This window comes from Paraphaeosphaeria sporulosa (genome assembly GCF_001642045.1).
Source record: "Paraphaeosphaeria sporulosa strain AP3s5-JAC2a unplaced genomic scaffold CC84scaffold_2, whole genome shotgun sequence".
NCBI classification, from domain to species: Eukaryota; Fungi; Ascomycota; class Dothideomycetes; order Pleosporales; family Didymosphaeriaceae; genus Paraphaeosphaeria; species Paraphaeosphaeria sporulosa.
This window is the reverse complement of record NW_017253361.1, coordinates 4396205-4420916: the sequence shown is the minus strand read 5'-3', so window position 1 is coordinate 4420916 and position 24712 is coordinate 4396205. Positions and strand designations below refer to the sequence as shown.

At 52.9% G+C, this 24712-nt stretch overlaps 10 protein-coding genes across 10 annotated transcripts; 3 read left to right on the top strand and 7 right to left on the bottom strand.

Moving 5' to 3' along the window:
• Positions 1–62: 62 nt before the first annotated feature.
• CC84DRAFT_1139754 (MFS general substrate transporter) lies at positions 63–1881 on the bottom strand (the record flags this gene model as incomplete). The annotated part of the gene is made up of 3 exons (XM_018176253.1): positions 1596–1881; positions 909–1549; positions 63–797 (listed from the first exon to the last, which is right to left on the bottom strand). The coding sequence occupies exons 1-3, from the start codon at positions 1735–1737 to the stop codon at positions 63–65; spliced, it is 1518 nt and encodes a 505-aa protein (XP_018041236.1). The 5' UTR covers positions 1738–1881.
• A 1117-nt stretch (positions 1882–2998) lies between these two features.
• CC84DRAFT_1139750 (amidohydrolase 3) lies at positions 2999–4908 on the bottom strand. Its single transcript, XM_018176252.1, has 2 exons — positions 3693–4908; positions 2999–3639 (listed from the first exon to the last, which is right to left on the bottom strand). Exons 1-2 carry the CDS (start codon positions 4867–4869, stop codon positions 3200–3202), a joined length of 1617 nt encoding a protein of 538 aa, XP_018041235.1. The 5' UTR covers positions 4870–4908; the 3' UTR covers positions 2999–3199.
• A 651-nt stretch (positions 4909–5559) lies between these two features.
• On the bottom strand, positions 5560–6049 carry CC84DRAFT_1173198 (uncharacterized protein; the record flags this gene model as incomplete). The annotated part of the gene is made up of 2 exons (XM_018180016.1): positions 5560–5834; positions 5872–6049. The coding sequence occupies 2 exons, from the start codon at positions 6047–6049 to the stop codon at positions 5560–5562; spliced, it is 453 nt and encodes a 150-aa protein (XP_018041234.1).
• Positions 6050–6196: 147 nt separating this feature from the next.
• On the bottom strand, positions 6197–9227 carry CC84DRAFT_1238011 (uncharacterized protein). The gene has a single exon (XM_018183920.1). It carries the CDS (start codon positions 8956–8958, stop codon positions 6229–6231), a length of 2730 nt encoding a protein of 909 aa, XP_018041233.1. The 5' UTR covers positions 8959–9227; the 3' UTR covers positions 6197–6228.
• A 1369-nt stretch (positions 9228–10596) lies between these two features.
• Positions 10597–12078, top strand: CC84DRAFT_496702 (uncharacterized protein). The gene has a single exon (XM_018186531.1). It carries the CDS (start codon positions 10791–10793, stop codon positions 11922–11924), a length of 1134 nt encoding a protein of 377 aa, XP_018041232.1. The 5' UTR covers positions 10597–10790; the 3' UTR covers positions 11925–12078.
• Positions 12079–12664: 586 nt separating this feature from the next.
• Positions 12665–14291, bottom strand: CC84DRAFT_1161701 (sulfide,quinone oxidoreductase/flavo-binding protein). Its single transcript, XM_018177811.1, has one exon. The coding sequence runs from the start codon at positions 14038–14040 to the stop codon at positions 12838–12840; it is 1203 nt and encodes a 400-aa protein (XP_018041231.1). The 5' UTR covers positions 14041–14291; the 3' UTR covers positions 12665–12837.
• Positions 14292–16325: 2034 nt separating this feature from the next.
• Positions 16326–17128, top strand: CC84DRAFT_1173194 (uncharacterized protein; the record flags this gene model as incomplete). The annotated part of the gene is made up of 2 exons (XM_018180015.1): positions 16326–16348; positions 16399–17128. The coding sequence occupies 2 exons, from the start codon at positions 16326–16328 to the stop codon at positions 17126–17128; spliced, it is 753 nt and encodes a 250-aa protein (XP_018041230.1).
• A 208-nt stretch (positions 17129–17336) lies between these two features.
• CC84DRAFT_1173193 (uncharacterized protein) lies at positions 17337–18624 on the top strand (the record flags this gene model as incomplete). The annotated part of the gene is made up of 3 exons (XM_018180014.1): positions 17337–17630; positions 17801–18189; positions 18300–18624. 3 exons carry the CDS (start codon positions 17337–17339, stop codon positions 18622–18624), a joined length of 1008 nt encoding a protein of 335 aa, XP_018041229.1.
• Positions 18625–19457: 833 nt separating this feature from the next.
• Positions 19458–21088, bottom strand: CC84DRAFT_1214152 (uncharacterized protein; the record flags this gene model as incomplete). Its single annotated transcript, XM_018182606.1, has 2 exons — positions 19458–20752; positions 20803–21088. The coding sequence occupies 2 exons, from the start codon at positions 21086–21088 to the stop codon at positions 19458–19460; spliced, it is 1581 nt and encodes a 526-aa protein (XP_018041228.1).
• Positions 21089–21631: 543 nt separating this feature from the next.
• CC84DRAFT_1113501 (RabGAP/TBC) lies at positions 21632–24669 on the bottom strand. The gene is made up of 5 exons (XM_018175358.1): positions 24388–24669; positions 22957–24328; positions 22620–22882; positions 22248–22566; positions 21632–22176 (listed from the first exon to the last, which is right to left on the bottom strand). The coding sequence occupies exons 1-5, from the start codon at positions 24532–24534 to the stop codon at positions 21842–21844; spliced, it is 2436 nt and encodes an 811-aa protein (XP_018041227.1). The 5' UTR covers positions 24535–24669; the 3' UTR covers positions 21632–21841.
• Between the last annotated feature and the right edge of the window lie 43 nt (positions 24670–24712).

Below are 24712 nucleotides of genomic sequence, written 5' to 3'. Positions count from 1 at the left end.
GATTGACATGATATATATCCCATCTTTCCTATGGAAGGCCATTGACCAACCCGCGCTGCAATTTAGATGACCTGCTCCATGCGATGCACGTCAGAATTCCTCGTCCACGTCCGAATCTTCTTGCCCAAACCATAGTAAAGCGGGAACGCAAACAACGCAGGGCCAACTGTGCACGCAAAGATGACCATAGCGGTTGTGATCCAGCCGTCCTTGCTACTATGCGCCAAGTCGAAGATCCAGTAGCTGTACGAGAAGGCGATGAAGTTCTTGAACACGGTGGCCACCACCATGATCTCACCGGAGATAGGCTTGTAGCAATCGATAGCGTAGGTGATCGATATTGTGGGAACAGTCGTAACGCTGAAGCCAGCGAAGCCGTACCCCCAGACTACAATATGCTCCCACCCCCAGTGTCGCTGGTATCCGATACCCCCGAGGATGAGTGACAGTATGGTGATGAACATAAAAAACCACAGTGCCGGCAGACGCATCTCGGGCTCCCGAATCCCGTTGTTCTTGCGAGTAGCCCGTGCGGCAACCCAGTCAGAGAAGGGACCTGCAGACGCGAGACCCAGCAGGGCACCGATGACGAATGCAAAGTTTGTGTATCCAACGTTCTGTGGACTGAATAGGTAGGGCGGAGCAGCAAACATAACCGACTCGGTGATGTTAAAGAAGAGGACGAGATCTGCAGGTCCAGCAAGCATAAGACCGGCCCAGAGAATGATGGGATTGAAGAAGACCTTAACAGGTGTCCAGGTGTCGCGCACAACGAACATCTTCCAGCGGGGGTCTGGCTTCCGGAAGGGCATGAACTGTGCTCGCGAGGGTCGACCCTGGCCAAGAGGAGGCAACGCAGTTTCACTGCTCATTTGGCGATTGCGGATATGGGGATCTTGCTTCTCAACAGAGCTTTGACCACTGCCATCTTCTGTGATAGCAGCTTGACTTTGATTTGATTCTGGAGTCGTCGCGCCAGTGTAGCCCTTCGTGTTGTCGCGGTGATACTTCGTCTCTGGGAACGTGAAGAAGATCAAGATGATCGCAAATGCAGACAAGCCGGTCTCGAGCCAGAAAAAGGATTTCCAGCCATGGTGAGCGGCGATCGATCCGCTCATGACTGGGCCGAGGAACGCGCCGAGGAAGTAACCGGTGAAGTACACGCCAGTCCAGGCACCACGCTCATAGAGGAAGAATACGTCGGCGATCATCTGCACCGGGATAGTTTCGCTTGTCGCGCAGACGACACCATTCAGTGCTCGAGCTGCGAGAAGACTTCGGTGAGAAGTGGCAAGGGCCTGCCAAATGCAGGTGAGCATGATCAAAACAGCGAAGGTCAAGCTGACTGCGCGACGGCCGAAGATATTACTTAGGGGAACAATGATAAATCCAGCGACTCCGAGCGTGATGACCGTGATGCCGGTCAGAAATGCAAGCTGGGAGTTGTTGAGATGGAACTCCTGGCCAAGGAGTGGGAACATTGGTGCGATTGACAAAGCTCCCGTGACTGAGATCCACGTGAAGAGCCATTGACTTGCCATTACCATGACTGCGACAAGATCAATATCTTGAAGGATAATCAGCCGGCGACCTACGTTTCCATTTCTTTGACCAGTTCAAGGGATCACGGGGATCGTTTGAAGGCGTAGGAATCAACGCCTTCTTCTCTCGGCCATCTGAATTCATGATCTCGGTACCCGGCACCAGGTCGACATTGGGATGTGTCGGCGATGTCATGTTGGAGGTTGACACGAACCAATTCGGCGGTGTAATAAGTGAACAGTTTATAACGAGGGCGCAGAGGCTGTTCTGTGGACTGGGGCGACTGCAAGGAGTTGACAACAACAAAAGTAGCCAGGGCTATGAGTCCAGTCCTTAAGTAAAGTCTCACATTGACATACCAAGACCAGGCCTCCAGAACCCTTTGTCGGAGCCGGAGATGGCTAATATGATGGCTATCATGTCGTGCTGCAGTAAGAACCATGTCCGTCGTGGGACGAGTGAATCAGCTGTCAAGGTGAAGTCGAGACAATTGCCCCAGGCCAATCAGACGGGTGGCTGTGCACCGATAAGACGGCTCCAGGGTGAGTTTAGCTCGGGTAGGCACCGTCCCCACCGGCCCGCTAAATGTTGAGATGACAGATTGGGATCACTGAGTGTGCGTGGCAGTTGTCATTCGTCAAACATGCGGATGTCCTACCGATCTGCTAGTGGCGTTTGCGGTACCATCAGCCACTTGACAACTGACATAGCCAGCAACGTCCAACGTAATTATTTAGACAGAAATAGTAGACGGGCGGGGACTTCACCGTGATGGCCAACTCTATATCGTTACCTTTAAATGATCTCTCGTTCGTCGTTCACAGCCTGTATTTTTCGCTCCTCGCTTGCAGGTGCCACCTTCGCGGAACGCATTCCGTATATGCCACCTGCAAGGCGCCCCCGAGTCTGAGTTTCAGCCATCACGATTCAGCTGTTGAAATGGCAAGTCTTCGATGTTGTTTGCAGTCCTTTGGTTTTTTTCACTGGCCGGAATCAGGGTCCCAAGAGTTGGCGGCTGCCTGGTGCGGCTGTTTGGGGATACACGGACCCTGGTGGAGATCCCGAAGCCAAGCTTCGGAGTGCGGGTGCGGGGATGCGAAAATACACACACTCCGGAGAAAGTCATTTGGATCGCACGCGCGTTCGCTGGAGTGATAGCTACAGGACAAAATATTATGGCTTTATCGGTTGTGGCTGAAAATAACTGTGGAGCCAAACCCCCGAGCCCGCCTGAGCGCGTTTGTAGGGCTGGATCTCTACATAGATACCTTCACTGAGAGTGTACTATTGGATTTTGTTGAGATTGACCTGCCGGTTTTCCTTTTTCATGCCGGATTCAGGCACACTCTGTGACGAAAGGTGTAGGTGCTGAAATCGTCACGTGAATATTCGTGCTCAAGTCAGAGACGATGAACAATGTTTCGAAATGATCCTGCCAGAAAGACTCTGATAATCTGACACTTCACCGTTTGGATGGAGTCAACCTAAATTTGCGATGATGGTGCTTATGAGTAGAACAGACGGTATCTATGGTATGTTTAGACACGCGCCCAGCCCAAGAGACGGAAGTCGTAAGCCATGCGTAGCGGCTTTCCACCATAAACAAGAGTGTTGTCAGCAACAAATTATGGAGCTAGCCAGGTATGGGTGAGCCAATTCACGATACTTCGCTATCCCAAACACATTCTCCCTCGAAGTACGTCCTTAGCACTGTGGCCCCGTCGAAATCTCCTAGGCTCAAGTCTTTGTCGAGCATGATGAAGTTCGCCTTCTTTCCCACTTCGATACTACCTACCTCTTTATCTGCGCCAACAGCCATTGCGCCGTGAAGGGTCAGCATACGACATAGCGCTTCACCGCCACGCTCTTTGGACCCGTTCCCCACCGATTCGACCACCCTGGACACGGGGCCAAATAGCGAAGGGTCTGCTGTAGCGCCCCAATCGGACCCTATAGTCAGAAACACATCAGCATTTAGCATCTTCCGAAAGTTCCAGTCCATTAGGCCTTCAGAATTTGCGGTGAAAGGATGCACAAAGAATTCCGCAGGTGACATCTCCGCTGTCACGTTCAACTGCCTGAAGCGCGCATACTCGTCTGAAAGACTATTAGCAGGCCCTTCTTATTGCTATTGGAGTCAGAGCAAGTACCATCATGCACGCCACTGCAGTGTGCAACCTCATGTCGAGGCCCGTTAGGATTTGCTGCTCTTGCCTTCTCTATCGCGTCGAGTGTCATGCGTGTGGCGCCATGGCCGGTACAATGAACTTTCACAGTTACACCCTGTGAATCATACTTTTTGATCGCCTCGGCCGCATCTAACACTAGCAACTTATCTTGATTCGGTTTTTGGTCGCTATCAAGCTCGCAATGAGTGAAGAGTGGTGGTAGGGGAACACCGTCGAGTAGAATCTTCACAAAACGGGTGTCCACGTGTTGACTTCGAAATTCATGGGCTTTTTGAATGAGTGGATGGAGGGTGTCCTTGGACTCGTGAGCGATGAACTCTGGTCCATGGACAATATGAGTCGCAACGTTCATCCGCAATCCCCCCTCTTGGTCGAGTTCGTGAAGCGCATGAAGAAGGAGAGTGTTCGCACTCGCTTCCTGGCAGCTCGTGACACCTGCTTTGTTTGCAGCGTGTATAGCAGTTTTGAGCACTCTCTTGACCTGTGCCAGACTAGGCTTAGGCATAGCAATCATCGCCTTGGTCGCTGCTGTTTCTCCCAGCTCCCCAGTCAGACTTCCATCCTCCCTGCGAAAGAACTTGCCACCTTGGACATCTTCTTCATTCTCTAGATCATAACCCGCTTTTTTCAACGCCTCTGTGTTCAAGAAATGCGAATGCCCGGCGCCTCCCACTACCACGACAGGTTGGTCCGGAAACTTCTCGTCCAGGTACTTCCGATCCGGCACGCCGTTCGGAAAACCAGGGTTGCTATACATTGCTGCCATGACCCAGTCCTGGCGCGCGTTTATGTATTCGCACCTACACATTCCGTTTTGGATCTCCTCAGCAATGGTTTCACTGGTACTCTCCATTCCGATATCAACATCGCTTGTCAGCATCATGCCAGAGTAAAGGAGGTGCATGTGCGCGTCGTGAATGCCAGGCATGACAAATCTCTGCTTCAAGTCGACCGTTACAAGGCCCAGTTCCTTGGCCGTATTCTGTATGTCATCATTTCCGCCGATATAGGTAAACCTGCCGTCGGGAGATACGATGAAGCCGGAAGCCCACGGCTGCGCGTTGTTGATGGTGTATACTCGTCCATTGATGTACGCAACACTATTTTCAGGTGTAGCAGACGATATCGAAAGAGTCATTTTATGCTTTGATATGAAATGTTGGTTGGTGTGAAGGGTCCAAGTTGGGTTGTACAACCCTGAATATGCTAATGTTCTGAGGCGGAATTGCAGGGCGGAGTCATTCCGCGGCCACCGGTAGCTTTATCATGACCACGCGGAACGTTATCCATAGAGAGGAGGACGTCAATTCTAAGCCTCTATAAAAAATGGAAAGCGGGTATATTTATCCATAATTCAAGTGCGGGCGATGATTGTCAAGAATTAAATCCCAAGTCCGTCGATGAACTACGGGAAATCTTGCACTGGCACTTTGGCGCAGCTGCGCAATCTGATAGTATATGAAACATTGACGGCGGCAGAGTCACTCCGAGCATCTGATGGAACGGCTCCCCTCTTTCAACATATGACTCCTTCCATTCCTATTACACGCGCTTAGTTCAGGCTCTGATGGCGTCGATGACCGTCAGCTTAGGATACTCGTATGAGCCATCTTCAAGCATTTCTTCTTTGGCGCGGTACCACCTTGCTAGTCACAATGTCGGCGACTGTCACCATGCGACCATCTTATAAATAGCTTATGCAAGTATCCAGGCTTTTTCAGAAGTGCTTCAACAGATCGATTGGCAGCTGCAGAAACGGAGCTCAAGTTTGAGCCATGAGGCTGCGTCCATTTGTCATTGTGTATACTCTTATTACCCAGTGCTCGCGTCACCCATTCCTGGTAATTTGCGGTTTCTGGTTCATCAAAGGAACAATGGACGCAGTGAGAGGCATTGTCGCTTCTTCGCGTGAAGTGCCATTGCCTCTGGTGAAGTAGGAATTTTGGAAAGCTGTAAGGTCCAGTGCTGGGGCTACAGGGATCCCTTGACGAGAAGTTTCCTGGACAGCCATCTTCCCTTGTAATGCGTGTACGAACGCCAGGTCGGATATTGCATGGTTGGTCATAATTCGAGCGTTACCCAGACCGTACGGTGTAGGCATCCCTACCCATCCGTTATAGCCCTCTGGAATGCCCCACACTATTCTGATCATAGCAGACCCGGAACTTTCCAAATGTGAAATTGGAAATACTTCCGATACTTGCGAAACTATTTCCGTAAACGTCGTGTAACGGGAAGACTCCAGAACGGTTAACAAAGTCAGGTACGTTGATGTCGAGGTCATCTTTGGAAAGTTGGACTGGGTTGTCGGGAGCCATGGACCGCTCGCCCATGCCACGGATCAACACTAACCACATCATAAATACATTCACTCAATTCCTCGATTGAAGAAGTGCTGGACAGTTGCAATAGGACGGAGCCCGAGAATTTCACGTTTCCAGTCCTAAATTTTCATTTTATTTAGGGAACGAAAAAAGGACCACTTCTTAGATCAATCCTACGTGAGAGCAATCAATTCAATCGCCGCAAGTCCATACAAAGCCGCGGCATTGGTGGTGATCCAGTCCGCTTCATCAACAGGAGTTAGCACCTCACTTCCATTGAACCTGACCGTTGCCCAAGGGTCATCAGGACTCAATTCGTCTGCGCTGTTGTCATTCAGGAACTCGTTCCACGCTCTCTGTGAAAGCGTTGCATTGTTCCTCTTGTTCGCGACATACGCCGTCAAGCGCGAGTGTCCTTGTCTCAAATTAAGAGAACCGAAGTCCTTGCCATACCGTGCCTTCTGCTCAGCTTTCGAAGCTCCGTAGTAATAGCAGTAGTCTAGCCACGCGTCAACAAATGCTTTCGAGATCTCTGGAAAGTGTTCGAAGAGCTGATCGAGGGTTTCCAACACGCCGAAGACGGCGGAGAGGTGAGATACTGTGATTGTGCCGTTGTTGTTTGGATCCGTTGGAGGTGGCGCCCATGACCCGTCCTCCGAGTTGTACAACGCTTCGCCTGTCACAAAGCCAAACTTCAACTTTGGGAACGTCTTCGCCGTCTCGATAAGCTTGTCGCGTGCCTCTTCCCAGCGCGGACCGCGACGCTCCCACTCCAGTAGTTGAGCGGCTGCCACGCCTGCCCAGTCAGTACCGAAGTTCAGGTACAGAGCCGTAGGATCAGGCTTGTAGATGACGCTGGGATCGCGCACTTTGCGACGGGCGTCAACGAGTACGAAGGCTTGTTCAGCTTTCAGAGCTTCGTGAACCAGGTCGCCTGTCCGCTCATCGCCACCAGACAGATAGTAAAACGTCTTGCGGTACACTGGTGTAGATATACGAACTTGCTTTGCACTGTCGCCCCAATGTTGTACACCGTGTCGAGTGCCCAAACCAGTAAAGTTACCCAGATGGTACGAATCTACTTCCCCACCGTGACGAACCTGAGCTTCTGCTAGACGATAGACGTCCGCGCGTCCGGTGCGCAAGAATTGATTCCAGAAGAACAGATCCGGGGAAAGCTCGCTATTGTCCCATGCATAGCCTCCGATATCGTACTTCCATTGGTGTCGGTCCGTATCGTAACCATGCATGATATCACCATGGTCCCAGAAACCATACCAGCGGCGCTGCTCAATTTGATCTCTGTAGAATTTGATGAGAAAGTCGAGGTGAGATTCGATAGTTGCTGTATCGGTAGAAGAGTTCGACGGCGCTCCTCGAACATTCCAATAAGAACCAAGTGCTCTGGTCTCCTTGATGTATTCAGACTCGGCTACAAGCACCGGTGGTTCATTTGTGTGATCTACCAAGGTGGAGAGACTTTCAGCCGGGGGCGTACTGTCGAACGCGTAGATGAAAACCTCATTTGTCCGCGCAATTCCATAGGGAGTATTGTACCGGTCTTCGTAATCTTCATAAGTGATTTCTAACGCATCGAGCTGCTTTGCGTACGTGTCTTCACCCAATCCATCGTGATATGGACGTAGGTCCATCGGCTCGGCAGAGGGACTGTAAAGCCAGACGGTTATTGATCCCTCATCGCTCGCCGCATTGGAAACATCGAGGCTAGTTGGATACTTCTTCCAGAAGTCACGAAGCCCAACTGCCAGGCCTCCAACGGTAGCGCCTCCCAGATATGCCAAACCTCCAGATCGCGTGCCACCGGGAATCTTTAGCCAGCTTTGTCCTTCTTTTGTCCGTTTCTTGATGTTAAAACCATCAGGTGAAAGCTGGGTTAGGCGATAGTCGTTCCAGGTAGGGATCCATTGAAGACGAGTAGAGGTTTTGGTATCCCAAGTGCTGTTGGGTGGCGTCTTTTCTCCATTGTATTGAGCAGTGCGTACTGCTTCCCCAGGGTCGCGACGTAATCCAGTAATTCCTTGCACGGCCTCGTGCAAGATGCCCCCATCCGTTCCCGCAATCCTCACGTGTCGATCGACTAATCTTTCACCGGAAAGAGGTACATCGAAGCGGATACCCAGTCCCGAGATGAAGTCGGATTTGGCATCGCCATCGTACACAATGGTGTGCACTGTCCGAATGGCGTCTGAGTTGGCGTACAGGTAGAATCGTAGCGTAAAAGGAAGCCAGTCTTTGTGGGAACCAGCTTCGGCATGATGAATCCCCTGTACTGTCACTAAAGCGCGTATCTTGCTCTCTTCAGACACAGTTGCGTTGTAGATCTTGCTAAAGAAGCTGGAGTATTCGATCGCGCTTGCATCTCCCTCTTCAGCTATTCCAGACTGCGACTTCAGGATCAAGCGACCATTCTGGCCTACGATCTTGCCATTTAGAGTTTTGATCGAAGACACGACTGCGCTTCCCGATTTGGCAAATGAGACTGCAATCTTTCCAGTGTTGACGCTAATCGCGTCTGATGATTCTGTGACCTGAATCGTCGATGAATTGCTGGTTTGCCTCTTGGAAAGTCGTGCGGTGCCGTTTCCAGATCCTGAAGCCGTGATCGTATATTCCTCGGCGGTGTTTTCTGATGCTGGAATGGCGTGTCCAGTCCATTTGATCGTGCCATCCGGCCAGAAAGCTGTTATCCAAGACTGGAGCTCTCCCGACGAGGCTGTGAACGAGGTAGCATTGGCAAGATGTTTTCCACGAGCCCAAGGAAGACCGAATGTAGTACCGCTATTGATCTTTGGCGCGCCTTCCAGCCACTTAACCTTTACAGCAGTATCTGTGGTGGTGGCGAGCTGGAATAGGCCCACTAGGGCAATCGCAACTCCGCGCATCTTTGAAATTGAAGGCAATGAGGCGTGACGAGACAACGAGAAGTCATGCCATGTCTATTAAATATACTCGCGGTTAATGTGCTTGGCCTCGGTCATTGCAATCATAAATCTCGCAACCACAATGATCAGCAAACCGATGAACGCTCACTTCCGGAAGACCTTCAGCGGCGCTCGGAGAATTTAATGGTCCCACAGGGTAAACCCACCATGGGTATGGTCGCGAATCCACTGGGAATGGCGTATGGCGAGGTTGTGGGGTACAATGGCGTAGAATCGGTCTGTGTTTTTCCGCCAACCCTTTCGGTGCGATGATCGACCGAGCTTCTCGTGGCGTCGTCCCGAATTCGCATTGCACATTTGAACCGTCTTTGGGCCTTTATTGATTGTATACTTGCCAAACGTAACAAACCTCTACTCATTTATTCAGTCCATATTGCCAACAGGCATATTTTTTTTTTTTGCAAATATCAAATCGTGAGACCACCATCGACGAAACCCGCTTATTGCTGCGATCTGTCCATGAGTGTGGTTGCTCTTGAGTTCCGCTTGGACATCGGCTCGTCATTCAACCTTTCGTGGAGTATGATGAGTTCACGACCGGGTAAGGACTTCTTGTCACTGTCGCACCGAGACCTTTACCAGGCGGAGGCCCTCTGCATAACGCCAGGCGAGAATCAAGGTTGCGATGCAAAAATCGCCTCACGGATTTCTGGGAGGTTCCCCTCTTGCCGAAGCAATCACAATAGCCAGGGTATGCACTCCACCTTGGCTGCGGAATACTTTGTCAGTAACGCGCAGTGCACGAATTCCCAATATTTATCAGTTTCAGTGCAACTGAACAGCCGTGTCAAGGAAGCGGGTTCGTTGATGATGCAACTGCAAAACCCACCAGCGCGAGAAAGATGTTTTCCCATCATAGCAGGTTTGGCGAGGAACCCCTGTCGTGTATGCCTCCAGTGTGGAGTACCAGTACCCACGCAAATCTGGACGAAAAACGTATGCCAACGCGGATACTAAACGCTGGCGATTGAATAGTGTGAAAAACCCATGGCGCAAGCGTACAGCCCACTCGTTGAGTTTCGATTGCCACGTTGTGTGAGCGATTCGATGGTTCCAGTGCGAATGCATACCACATCTGCAACGATCGAGGCATTGCTTGCTTTGCGCCTCAACTTGCGGGCGATCTCGGACATTTGATGTGGCTATGAGGAGGCTGGTCGGAGTACTTGAGGCAGATCATGGCCCCCAAAGCTTCAGGTCGGGCTTCGGCGCCACGGGTCAATAACGGCGCAGGGGTAACGCCCAGGCTTGCATGGTGCGAAAGGTTCCCCATTTGTATAGGCCGGTCTTGGCCGCTTCAAATTGCGAGTAGCGGAGCTTTGGATTGGCCCGGGCATCCCGACTGGTCGCCGTACGACATATTTGGCCCTCAAGGCGGACATCATGGTTCGGGAACGCGGCAGCTACAGGGTAATAGCAGCTCGGGTCCAGCTCTCCAAAGCGCCTGGGTACTCTGGGAGCTTCAGGAAGATCTTAACATCGACTCGGAACACAAGCTGATTATGAAGTTGTAACGAATGCTCAAAAAGGCTAGTAGATGCCCTTATCCTGAAGTTTCTTTCGGGCATGCGTTGGGAACACTTGAATGCTGTTCCCTGTACTACCGCCAAGTACGCATGGTCCCACGACCCGAGATGTCGGTTGTGAGGCAGCGCAAAATAGCCCGTGGGTCTTGTCCTACATGAAACTGGGTGGGACTCCGCTTGTCTTACATCACCGTGCGCTTTCAGTCTTCCTCAGTGCAGCTCTGCACTTTTACCATTCCGCCCTCGATGGCACATGTACCAGAAAACCACCAATCCTACAGCAATCTCGAGGTTGTTGAGACAGACGGGCAAGACACGTTCAAGTATAAGGCTCCCGAGTACGCAAGCGGACCGATAGCGTTGGATCCACATGCCTCCCCAGAGGTAGTTCCGGGCCAAGGCGTTGCGAATCAACCTCCCATGTACAGCGCGTCACAACCCACAGAAGTCGATATTGACAAAGAGGTGGTTTCTTCTCCGGGAAAACGGCGGCGACGACTGATTATCTTGGGTGTTTTAGTCGGCATTGTCGTGATTGTCGGTGCTGTTGCGGGAGGAATTCTAGGATCGAGACATGCAAAACGCGCATCAGAAGATGCCACACCGACAGAGGCTCCCCAGCCAGGCAATTCGCAGGACCGACAGGTTCTTAGCAACTCGAGGATAGCCGCCGTGAATTGGACAAGTGGTGATGACAACGGCGTCTACTACCGCGCCGTCTTTTGGCAGGCCGTCACGAACGACTTGATGGCATCCATATGGGAGTCCGATACCCAGAAATGGACGAAGGTCAATCTCACACTCAACGGCTCAATGGATGTGAAAAATGCGTACAACGAACAATACGTATCTCCCAAACCAGGAACCCCGCTCGCGGCCACTGTACGTCTACACAACACATTCCCAAAGTTCGCCACAATCGCGCTGTTCTACCTCTCCAACCAGAACACGGTTGAGCAGATGAGCACCGATACCATCACAGCGAAGACGGGCTGGGGCATGTGCTGCCTATCATCTATGAGTGGCAGGAAGACTGCGGCGGAGAATTCGCAACTTGCAGCGTTCACCGTGGCCTGCAAAGGAAGCCAGTGCCAGTCTGGAGGTGCAGGTGATTGGATCCAAGTAGTGTACCAGGCGGCGAACAAAAAAGTTGTCAGATTGACACAGGAAGACTGGACCAACCAGAGTCTTGTGACTGGCGATGACGTGCAGTCGGGGACGGGTCTTACGATGACTTCAACAGGATCGCCATACTCGAATGACAGTAGCGCGTTCGTCCCGAAGATGTATCTCCAGACGCCAAAGGAGTTGCAGGAAAAGTTGTGGTGGCCGTCTAGCGGATCCAGTGAGTGGAAGTCAACGCCTCATGCTGCTCATTAGCTCACCCAGATACAGGAACAAGAATTGAGGGATCGCGCACAGGTGGGGATGGCAGTCCATTGCAATTGTCATCCGCTGTTATTCCTGCTTCCCAAGACGCCGAAGCAGGGTCATATAACGATCTTCTTCTTTTGTCCATCGCCAGTGACGGGAGTCAATTGCTGATCAATCAATACACGAATCAAACGACCAAAAATTGGACGGGGAGTTCCATACCCGAGCTTACTAAAGCTCCTTCTACTTTCAACTTTACGTCAGGCGCACTGATAGCTTCTCCTGACGAGCCGCGGTTTGTAGGGCTGCAGAGCAATGGGAGCATTCAGTCCTTCAAGATACGCCTGGATAATACAACGAAGTGGGAATATGAAGGGGTTGTGCTGTCTGATTAGAAGCGGACCGAATTATAGTTATCGGTATTCTACCAAAGCATTTGATGAGAGGGTCATTACTGAGGCTATCTCTATTCAGCTCCATGATCGGCTTTGCCATGGGCAAGCAACCGAAAATTCAGCATGGCGTCTGTAATCTGGGCGCAGTCAGTTATGGATATTACGATTCAGGTATATATGACAATCCGGCCGAAGGTCAAGAAGGACCTAGATACTCTCTGTAAGTCTGGCTTTTGAAGCCTGACTGAGTGGCACTGTTGCAATTGCCCACGACGCAACGCAAAATAGTCAATAAGTAAGGCAGGGCATGGATCCTGTGCGGGAAAGCGGTGAAGCACAAAAAAAATAGCAACGAATCTGTATTTAGCTTCCTTGAACATATTGGGTCATCGTTTACATCGGCTGATCTTACAAAAACACCAACTATCTTTTCATACTCACATTGTTTAGACCTTCTCTTTTGCCTGTCTTGGGATGAACCGGTTTGTACTTCCCAAGGCAATATCGACACCGCATTGTTGCGTTCACCGAATGAACCCATTGGGTCCACCCCAGCGACCCTTGACCATGTGGTTCTGGTAGACCCAAGGGAAGAAATCCTTCTTCAGGTAATAGAAAGCCTTCTTTGGCGTGCCTTGATCGATGCCGAAAAGCTTCCCAAACGTCTCTTTTGGTACACCACCGTACTTGAACTCTGCAAGCAACACCTTGCCGTACTCGGTCAGCAAGGGGCAAGAAGTGTACCCATCATAACCCGCCTGGACATCCTGCCCCTCCATACTTCGTAGCAAGTTGCTGACCAGGACGGGAGCTTGGGCGGTAATGGCGGCGGCAGTCTTGGAGGTCGGGAGAGATGACGCATCGCCGGCGGACCACACGTTGAAGTATTTCTTGTGCTGGAGCGTAGCTTGGTCTACATCGACATAGCCGGCTTGGTCAGCGAGATTGCTGTTCTTGACAAAGGCGTACGGGCCCATCTTGGGCACGGCATGCAGTAGATCGAATTTCTTCGTGACTTTGTCCGCGCCGTCAGGACGCGCGAAGGTGGCAGTATTGCCGTTGATCTCAACGAGGTCATGCTGGAAAAGACCCTCGACGTTCCTCTCCTTTCGCAAAGCTTCCAGAGTAGCGCTGTACTTCGGTACACCGAACATGACCGGGAGACCAGTCGCGAACGAGATGTTGATAGGCGATGAGGCAGGATCGTTGTAGTTATACAAACCTGTCCGCCGCCAATGATCCGAAGCCAACCACATGATTTTTTGAGGTGCACCTGCACACTTGATGGCTCCAGCAGGGTGGGTGAAGATGGCAGTGCCCTTCTTGAAGTCTTTAATGTTCCTGGATGCCTTGTCGCAGGTATCGTATTTGAATATGGTGGAAACGGGGGACTTTGGATCGGCCAATGCCTCGGGTAGACCTTTGATTGTGCTGGTGTCGACGTTGATACCGGGAGCGACCACGAGCTGCTCGTAATTCAACTTGTCCCCATTGCTTAACGTAATGAGATTCTCCTCTGGGACGAACGCGCCCACTTGCTCGTTGTAGAACTTTAGCTTTGGGTCGACGAGCTTTGTGAGTGGCTGTCGCAGATCTTCCTTGTTCTTCAAGCCTCCGCCGACTAAGGTCCATCCAGGCTGGTAGTGATGCCATTCGGCAGGGTCCACAACTGCAATGTCATCCTGGGTGAATTTTCCGGTGCGGAGAAGCTGGTGGCTGACTGTCATTCCTGCAGTTCCTCCGCCAACAACGACCACCCTGTGACTTCGAGAGGAAGCGGCGGCGGAAGCTACAGAAGCCAAAGTCCGAGCTTGTGCAGCTGAAACTGCTCTTTGGCACGCCCCAGGAGTACGGAGAAGAGTCGCCATGATATGCAATACAATGATCGAAGTGGAGGGAAGGAGGGCGTTCGAACGTGGCGGGAACAAAGGTTCTAAAGTTCCTTCTCTAAGAGCGATTTCGGCGACAGGTAAAGACCGTGGGTTTTCGGTGGGTCAGCACCAGTCCTAATCGACTATTTCACACGGCTGGAAATGAGGGCCCACACAGTTTTCTCACTTTTAGGGCCCTAGAAATCGCTTCTATAATATATAAAACGGTACTGTAAGCTTGCGCGTGGTTGGATGGTTAGGCGTTACTAAGCCGATTGCGTGATGACGATATCCGGATCGGGTTAGTGCGACTGAGTCGTTCAAGACACCTTCTGCTCACTCTTCCTTGCCTCGAATGTACATTAGGTGATTCTCACGGAATTTTTTTTAATTCGTTTTGTCTGAGGAATATTCTTCTCTTTGACATATACCGTTGTTGTCTGAGTGTAAATGAGGAACACGATTCAAAATTCGAGCGAAAATTCTCCAGGCTTTTCCTTTCCCTCTACCACAGACAGAGTGCCACGGATATATGCGTCCTGACGCCACGAATCATGAATGCGTAGGAAAATCTGAGGTAGTCTTGCATAGTATAATCCATTTAGTCGGATGCATTTGACGAATGGTTGTCGGGGGTACGGTGGAGGCTGAGTAGAACACCCGTGATTGGAGTGCGACTACTGGTGAGTACGGAGAAGCGATGAGCGATCCTATCAGTGACATCGCACCATCGTTCAGTATCAACATCTTTGCTGAACGAGGCTGAAATTACCGAGGACCCTGTCGGGCAATGAAGAGACACTCTAGACTATAGCAGTGAACAAGAAGGCGAGCAGGGGTCATTGTTGCCGGTAAGGTGGGAAGGGGTTTCTCTTGTCAGTAAGAGTGACCAGGGGTCGTTGTTGCCAGTAAGTATGACCAGGGGTCCTTTCTGTGGGCAAGGTAACACTGGACCAAGAGTCGGTGTTGTCGGTAAGGATTGGCCAAGACACCACTATATCTGACATGCGATCTGGAGTGCGTGCAGCTTGGCTTGTCTTAAAGCGGAAATTCTCGAATGGGACGAACAGTGAGTCGCCCCTCATTGGTCAAAACGAAACGCTACGACCCGTTATCTGGATGAAGGCCGTATGCCTCGTCTACGCCACCAGCCGAACAATATGCCAGCGAAAGACTCCGTATGAGGTGTTCAACCACTGCCCCATCTTCTGGAGTATAAACCCACCCACCGCGGGAGTCCTCCTGCCCCTCATTTGTTCATCCCATTGGAGTTCTAACAAATCAACAGTGCATCTTCGTCAATGTGTACCCATGGCTCACTATATGCTTGGTCCTGCGTTGCTTTGCGCACAGATCGACCCATGTCCACCTCTGCGAACGCCAACGATCATTCACAAGAAATAAAGATCCTCACGGTTAAAATGGCGCGACACTCGCTTTCGGTGCTTTGGGCGTTCTTTTGGCGGTTGTTGGAGTCGCTATTGCAGCGCTCCAGGTGCGACACCGGCGACGAAGGCACGGCGTTGTTTTGAGATGGCATACCGGGAAGCGCGCAAGAGGTTCCGATCTCGCTATCTAGAAGCAATGGAAGTAAGGCATCACATCTCGGTCCCAAGTCCCAGCACTCACTGTATTGATGCAACTAGAACTCGTTCTGATACCAGGGTAGAGCTTTGTTGAGAGGCATGACTGAACAGCGCTGGCGAGGTAAGATGCGCGCGAAGCCACTCTGGATTGCTGAGCGTGTTCACGTTCGCTTTTGGGCAGTCTAGAGGCAACTTTCAAACCTCAAACAATCTTTATGATGTCGCAATCTTGAAACATTCGGTACCGACAGCAAACCGCTTCTCGTTATCTCAATTACCTGTGGTGTCCATTCATGTGCTGTACCTCCATTAAAGTTGTGTCGCTGATCGGGGATCCTACATGCGTTTCAATAACAGAGATCAACCATCTCTGAAAAGGAACCGGTCGGAAATGCGGTTGGAGGCGAATCGGAACTCAAGATTGTCCAGTCTGGGGGAGCAATCCTCTGTAGCCTGAAGCGCTGTGACAGGGATAGCAATCTTGGCACGTCGATCATCCGAGGCTCAACGTCCAAGCTCCAAAAATTCCGTAAACCACCACGCATACACACCACCATGTTCGCGACGGGCGCTAAAAGGTACATACTGTCCGGCTCCGATAACAAAGTGCTTAATTGATTGTTAATAGTGTTGGCCGCGCGGATCTCCACTCTCCTGCATCGTCGCCTCGATCGAGTCCTGATCCTGATGTGACTGAATTTCTCCGATCCCGCGCTCAGAGCGAATTCATATTCACAAACCGAGAGAATGACTCCGGAGAAGCTCGCGATGACGCCGCTGAAAGCGATGAAGAAGCCGAACTCGTGCTCTTTGCGGGGCCGTCGAAGGCTGGCGATTCGCACAAAATCCGTCTGACGTCGCCAGAAGCGTCTGGGGAGCCTGGTATGCGAGTGCAGAAGCCAAGAAGCTACTACTTTGCGGATGAGATCACAAGTGAGAGGGAGAAGGAATATGTCGCAGCTGCAGTGACCGGGGCGGACGTGTTGGACATAGCCAAGATACCGTGGCCTGGCTGTGCGGTACCTTGGAAGGTGCGCACGATCACGTCTTCCGGGCTGAAGCAGATTGTCCTCGTTGGTCATCCTTCTGTCCCATTTGAGGTCGACGAACAAACCAAGAAGAGGACGCGCAAGGGCAAGAAGAGCAGGATTGCTTTGCGCAAGAAGATGCAAGCCACCAACGACAAACAAGCCGAGCAAGCGCGACTTGCCAAAGAAAAAGAGGAGGCCGAACGTGAGAAGCGCACGAGACGGAATCGCGAGAAAAAGGTCAAGCGGAAAGCGCGAGAACAGGCAAAGAAGGAAGCAGCAGCTGGCCCGGGAGATCCCACGCCTGCATCTCCCGGATCTGAGACTTGACATCGCTGCGCGCATCGAATCAACGATCTCCTCGGCCGCATCGTTAGCAAGAACATCTAAGTGCTCGAGTCTCTTATTTTCAACCTACGCTGAGGCCCTTCCAAGTAATTAGGGCCACCCAACCCCTGGTGTAAAGCTGGTGCTCCGCGCGGAGCCTCCAATCCTCTCGATCAGCTCGAACATACATCGCAAATCTAACGCCGCAGCGATGTCGGACACGAACGCCAATTTTGGCGCGACTCATGACGAGCCTAGCGTTGTGATGGACATCGACCCGCCTGATATGACGACTCATCAACCTGAAGCCATTCATAACCAATCCGAGGGATTCGCGCCCAACGTGGCTGACAACGTGATGGGCACACCACTTCCCGATGTTGCAGCAAACGCCTCAACGACCGAAGTCCATGGCTTGGTACCAGTGTCGGACGAGACAACAGAGCCCGTAGTGTTGCCTCAGGACACGGAGTGGATAGAGGACCATGCATATCAAGTGGTCACAGTTAGTGACTCCATCCAAACACTCTTCGCCTCTTACGCCAAAAGCTTCCCAGCCCCTTCCAAGATTGGGGAGGCTATATAGAACGTGCACACCGGCCGAATACTTAGAATAATCCAGGACCCAAGGGTTTCAACTACGTCAAATACTTCGACCCAGCGCTCATGACAAAGGTACGAGCGAAGCACGACCCCTGCCTCGACAAAGCCAAAGCCTTAGCCGTCGTCCTCCTCGAGCACTACTACCCCGCGGACCAAGGCTACCGCGTTGAGCACGCCGCATTCCCTCTCGTCCAGTTCGGTGGCTGGCGCACCTGGATCTATCCTGAAGACTGCTACACCGCGACCAAGCGTAAGTCCGACAACATGAAAGCAGGTGTCAAGAAGAACGCTGAACCCGTCTATGAGACATGGGCCGGCAATATCCTCGCAGACAAATTCCACCGCATCTTCCCTGAGCACATCGCCGGCTACGTGGCGCTGAACGAGGTGCAGTATGAGGACGGCTCGACGGGTTGGGCACAACACACGTATCTCGCCATCATGATGGACGACTTGGACACGTTCGAGCACTGGGTTCCCGAGAAGCTGATGCGGCCCGATAAGGCCTTGTCTCGATGCCGCGCGCCGATATCTTGAACGACGCCATGGGTCGCCAGGCTGGCGTATCTAGCGGCTACGCAATACTCATGTTGGGTCCACGCTTCGAGTTCTACGATTACCATGCGAAGCCGGCGTGGGAGGAAAAGCCGTGGGAGCACTACCTTGGTCCGAACCCCGAGGATGCAGACTACGACCCTGACCTCGCCGCCGAGGACGAGACATCGTTCTTCTCGCACCTTGGTGGCGGCGACGTTGACAGCGACGCATGGATCGTGGATATCCGCTCGAAGAAGCCTGCGGAGACGCTCGCGGCTGTCGATAAGCTCTTCAAGAGCGTGGTCGGGCGCGACGTTGAGTACCGCGACGGCTACGCGCTGCCGGGGCCCAAGATCTAGGAGTCTGCCCTAGACAGCACCACATTGGCGATTCATTCAGCACCTGTGTCGAGGCAGCGGCCCTGCTCGTTCTTTACTGCTGGTCAAAAATTGGCGCACCACGTTCAGCAGAGATGAGTGGAATGGGTACTGCTTCAGCGAGCTGTTGATGAAATCGAACTGCGGCGGAATGGACCATAGGACGGCGTGGGACAGTTGTGGTGGAGGGATGGCAGATTGTAGTACTGTGGATCTGAACTGGGGCGTGGCAAAGCAGACGCGGAGAATGTCCGCGTTGGGAAGTTCGGAGGACGGGCGTAGGTCGCGTGCACGCGCACTTTGTGCACTGGAGTGCCGACTGCTCCTACAGCCGCAGTACATCGATATCCTCTACGTTCCAGCATGATATGTTAGCACACCGATGCTGTTTCCAAATCCAATACAAACAAGCGAGACGAGTGCGGTGATGTTAGACATGCGTTCTACACTCTACTTCCAATGCTATCAAGGTTAATGCACAACTGTAGCCGTACACGCAGAGTGCTCAAAACCGAGACAGTGCCTATGAAGCGACCAAGCACGTAGACCAGTACTAAGCCGAACAGAACCCGATCACGCTCTTTAGTGGCGAGAGAACCAACGCAGAGGAGGGCGGCCAGTCGACGAGAGTCCTGACCGGTAATCAGACTCCAACGACTTCCGGCAAGAGAGCAAGCAGTGCTGCACCACACGCCTAGCTCTAACCCACTCCCACCGTTGCCCCATCCGATCAGCCCGTTCTGCCCTGCACCGCACCCTCTACTCTCCCACCCCGCCCACCCACTCCTCTGCGCACCGCAACCAATTCGCCCATCCTACCACCCTCCAGCAGACCTACTCCTCCTCCTGGACCTGGACCTCTCGACCTGTGCCTCCTTCACCATCCCGCTGACATAGCAAAACGTCCCCCTCTTCACCTTCTCTCGCACGAACTTCACCTTCCCCTCGACCCCCTCCGGCATCTTCCCCCTACACCCGTCCAGCGCCCACTTACACGCTTTTGTAACCTCGGCATACATGTGCGTTTCCTTGTTGTCGATGCGCACGGCGTCCTTGCCCTTGTCCCTGCGCAGCCGCTCCAGCACGCCCATCATACTGCCTTGTATCCAGGCGGTGACCCTGTCGACGTCCCGCCCCTCGCGCGGGAGAAGGATGTAGAAGGGAGACGACGACGAAGCGCGGAATGTGCAGGTTAGGAGTGTGAAGGACACGCGGGCGGCGATGTACGCCTTGCCCGTAGTCTCACCTGGGTTGTCCGACGGGCACAGCGGCAGGCGGGCGAACGCGGGGAGCGGATATCCAGCTGTGGGATTGAGGAGGGAAAAGGGAGAATCGGCGAGCTGGACTGCGTTGTGGATCTGGGCGTCGGTGGCGGTGCCGCGGCAGAGCTCTTTGGTGTAGAAAGACGCGTCGATGCAAGTGCGAGCCCAGGGGCGCGCAGTGGAAGCGGAGAGGTGTTCCTTCACCATACGCACAGCGGAGGTGCCGTAGGTAGAGTCGCTCGCGCCGCGGAGCCGGAAGCAGAATGTCACGAGGGCGTCGAGGGCGGCGTAGAAATGTGGGCGGAGGATGGAAGAGGGGAGGAATATGTGGATGTAGTACGCCCAGTAGTACATGTAGGTCGCGAGGTACTCGTACGAAATGAGTTGGGAGGTGGGGTCGACGAAGACGACGGGGATGTCGAGACGCTTCGCGTAGTCTTCGAGGGTTTGGAGGTCGGCCTGCTTGTTGGGTTTGCCCAGGGGCGAAGGCTTGACGCCGGAAGTGAGGTCGAGCGCAGCGGTTACACTGATAGCTGTGAGAGCGGTGCGGAGGTCCGAGGTCGTGTTGTCGATCCAAGTGAGGAGGAGGGAGAGGATGGGGCCGTGGTGCCAGACGACCTGTTTGACACCGGGGCGCTGCATCTTGAATACTCGCTCGATGGCAGTGTTGATGCGCTTTACGGCGGCTTTGTTATCGCTCGAGGAAGTGTAGTCGATGCCGCGGACGACGACAACTGCGCCGAATGCGCACACTGTGTCATTGAGGTGCTTCTTTCCGCCGGACATCAACAAATTGCGGACTACCTCGCAGATTCGCTCGAAACCATCTCCTCCGTTCCTTCCTGCCGCTAATCGTTGTAAGCATCTGCAGTCACAGCTTAGTGGAGGGATCATCTACCTTGCTCCGAAGAAATGATGACCATAGCTGGCTCCTTCTTTCGCCTGCCCTCGTGCTTCTCCGTCTCAATTTTGAGCTTGACGATGACCTGCGTCAGGTGCAAGAAGTCATCGATATCATCGCCGCTCTCCCATATATGCAGCGCATCAATATCGCACACAGTTTCGATCGCCTTCTTTGACATGCCTTCGAAGCCATCCTTGTGCTTTGCGGGAATGTTCTTAACACTCTTCATGAATTCGACCAGATCCTTGCAGGAAGGCCCAGCGAAAGAGTCGATCGGCATTTTGGTGTGAGCAGAAGAGTGCCTGGGGTGATATCTCATCTCCGTCAGCCGCGAACTGATCCCATTCTTGCTTTGGCCTACCTCGTTCCCTTGGATCGATGGTAATAGTGACTATGGCGCCGACGATGTTGCAATTGCTGTGGTTGTGGGGACGGCGGTGGTGCTGAGTTTCTGGGGTCTCCCGGACGAGCAAAAGGATAACCCCACTGAAGACGAGTCCGCACCTGCTTCGGTGAATGTGCTGGTTGCTGGGGAGAGATCTGTGCCTCTGGTTTGGGCTGTGGAGGCGGTTGCTCGCTGCCAGTGTACTGGGTGATCAAGCACTTCAAATATTCCATCGCGGCGTTATCCGTAGCCGCAAGCGGACTGATGTCTGATTGCGTTATGAAGGATCGGATGCGCGTGAACTGTACAGATCCCCTGACTGTGAAGGTGGATGGTTAGCAGCGGCCTTGCCGACGACAGCACAGCGAGAATGAAAACAGCGGCGGACAGCGAAGCTGCGGTGCTTTTCAGCAAGGGTGTTGACAATTGAAGAGAGCTGTAGTTCGTTTGAGAATTGTGAAGAGACAGGTGAAGAGGTGAGCTTGTAAACAGTCGCGCTAAGCCCTGATCGTCGAGCCTGGCTACGTATGTAGGTATCTACGCCTTACGCCCGCGTGCCTTCCTGGTGCCTACGATGTACCCAAATCATGCGAAGATGAACCCAATGATGTGTGCAAGAAAATGAAACCAAAACTATGCGTGGCTCCCCTATGAACCGACGCCGCCACCATGCTTAACGACATCGTCCTTCTCAAGCTTTTCGATTTTGCGACTGAGCAGTATCCTTAACTCAGGGCTGATCACCCTAGCATCCGCGTCGACGGTTGGTTGTTTAGCGTTCTCGGTAGCAGATGTAGATGCCTTCGCATTCGAGTCTGATGGACCCTCCGAGCCTTCGATGGGTTTCCGCTGCCGCATTCCAGGTGCAGATGGGAAGTTCCCTTTCTTATCAATCATCTCAACCGTTCGCTGGAATCGCCGATAGAGAGACTCGGCACGGACTAGTGTAGACTCTAAGTCCATGGTGCCGGATAGCTCGTTCACTGCCGACATGTCAGCAATCTGTCAATAAGTATACCACGTTACCCTTCTCAAAAGCACCGCCTTGACTTACCGTATTTCAGAACCTCGTCAAAGTGCTTCAGGTGAGCCAGGATGACGTCGCGATGCTTCTCAAGTATCGCCAACGCGATGAAGATGTGAAAGTTGCTGCTGAGGTAGTCTGTCCAAAGCCCTTCCCAGAGCCGTAGAACGTCGGCCCACTCAAACTCGCGCTTGTACCACACAAGAAGCATTCTGAAAAAGAAAAAGAAGTTGGTGGAGTCGGCAGATTGGAGGTGAACGTAGAGCTTGGGGTCCATTAGCTGAACAAGATGGTCAAGAGTGGTCAGCTGCTTGCGCATGCCGGATTGGTCGCGAAGGAAGTTGCGCTCCTGCATAGCCGTTAGTATGAGCAAAATTAGGCCAGTTGTAAACTTAAACGTACCATGCGCTCCATGAATCCAACAAACCCCCAGAATGCAATAGCGTCGTCCTGCATGACTGCGTAGATGGGAGCCAACAAGTCGCTCATGCCTTGCACGTAGCCCAGGTCCTTGTTGTATTCGTTGTAGGTGAGGAGCATGTCCTTCATCTGCTCCAGGTGGACGTTAGTTCCGACATCTGCGAACGGCGAGTCAGGGTCTGGATGCGGGATGTCCTCGCCCATGAAGATTGGAATAGTACGATCTGTTCTATGCACATCCTTCTCTATAGCGCGGACCCCATAGAATGGGACAAGTCAGCCAAATATGCTCTGCGGTCAGGGATATCAGGGTACGAACCTATCCTGTTCTTCTGCTCCTTCCAGTATTCTTCGGCCTCGAGAGAACCATACCCGTCGACCATCCTTTCCCACCATGCACCCTTTAGGCGAATGTACTCGTCTCGTCGGCTGTTTAGATTCGCCTTTCGCTCTTCTTCGGAGCTGTTCCAGTCATACACGCCTAGGAGGAACAGCCACGCTTCTTTGCGGACGCCATCGTCTGGATGCAGACCGCCATGGAAGATGCGCTCCTTGACTTCGTCAGGCGTGACCTGGAGACGTCCATGCCTGTCGAACAAACCCTTCCACTCTTCCAGTGTGACGGGTTTTCTGCGATCAGCCATCGACATGCGATCCATGTCAAGGATCTCGAAGTCTCCCACATCGCTCTCTTCCATGGCTAGGACGTCCTTGGCTGTCCATATTCTCTGGTTACGGTCGCGTTCGCTTTGCTCGGCGATTCCCATTGCCCATCGTGCCAGATACAACCGTGCGCTATCAAACTCCTCTTGTAGTGTCTGCACTTCGGGGTTCTGGATGAGCCGTCGTACTTGCGGAGGGAGGTTCTTGTTCTCGACAACGGCCTGTGCGGTCCTCCGGGTGAACGTTGTGACTTGGCTGAGCTTCTCTAGAAAGCTCCACCTCGCCTCCTTGAGCGCCTTGGTGACCGGGTCCATCCCGCCGTCTCTCTTGCCTTGGTCTTTCGACGATGAAGCTTCGCCTTGTTTGCCGTCGTCCTTCTTTGCCTTGGGCGAAACAGGTGCATTTCGGCCGACTGCTCGCCTGTCCTCCTCGGTAGGTTCAATGAGGTAGATGCTGTTGTCCGCTCCCGACCGCTCTACGTGGACATACCTCTTCAACCATCGCAGGACCTCGTCGCCGCCCCAGAACATACCGCCGCCATCGCTGAACGGGTCGAAGCTCTCCTTGGCCAGCTTCTTGCGCTGCATGATGGTAGACTGGCACTCGCTATCATGGAAGAAGAGCGCCGGGAAGCTGTCACCTGCGCGTGTATTGACCACCACACTGCCGAACCACCATCCGATGCTTGGAGGGCGGACCAGCAGGGAGTAGACCTCGCTGACGGGAACAGCGAAAGCATATGTGCCAATCGAGGACGCGTGAGATGTGGTGGTAGGCGGCGGGGGGACGAGGTATGTTTGTCGCGGCGGGGACGAGGAGTCGGACAGGTCGACTTTCACGTAGGTGTCGTATGCGTCGCCGAGGGATGTCTCGGGCAGCCAGGCGAGCAGCAGGGAGGATGCATGTTCGCTCTTGGACGAGGACGTACTTGGGCGGGCGTCGTTGTTCTTCACGGGGGCTTTCTGCTGTACGAGGGCTATGAAGCCGGGTATGTTGTCTCTGGCGGAGGGCGTAGGGTGGATGTAGACCTGTTGAGTGAGACGTTAGCCGTCACGCCACCGTTCAAAGAGCCATGTCGCAAACGCACTTTGCTTTTGGTGTACAGTAGCTTCACGCCCCGCCCGCTTTCGGTGTGTCTGATGGTGTTGTACTCGCCCTCTTCATCGTCGCTCAAGTCATAGAAGGATGCCGAGGGCGAGGGCGGGCTACGGGTGGAGGTCGGGGACGAAGCCATGCGGGGCACGGCGGCTACAGAGGGCGCGGGTTATTCTATCGAGGGTCTAATGATGGGTTTTTGGGGTCGGCAAGTATCAATATATTGTCAAGGTAGCTCACAGTGAGTATCTAGGAAGCCGCGCCACGGTGGAGCTGTTCCGGAGGAGCCATGTTGAGGTAGCCACTCCCCAAGCGCC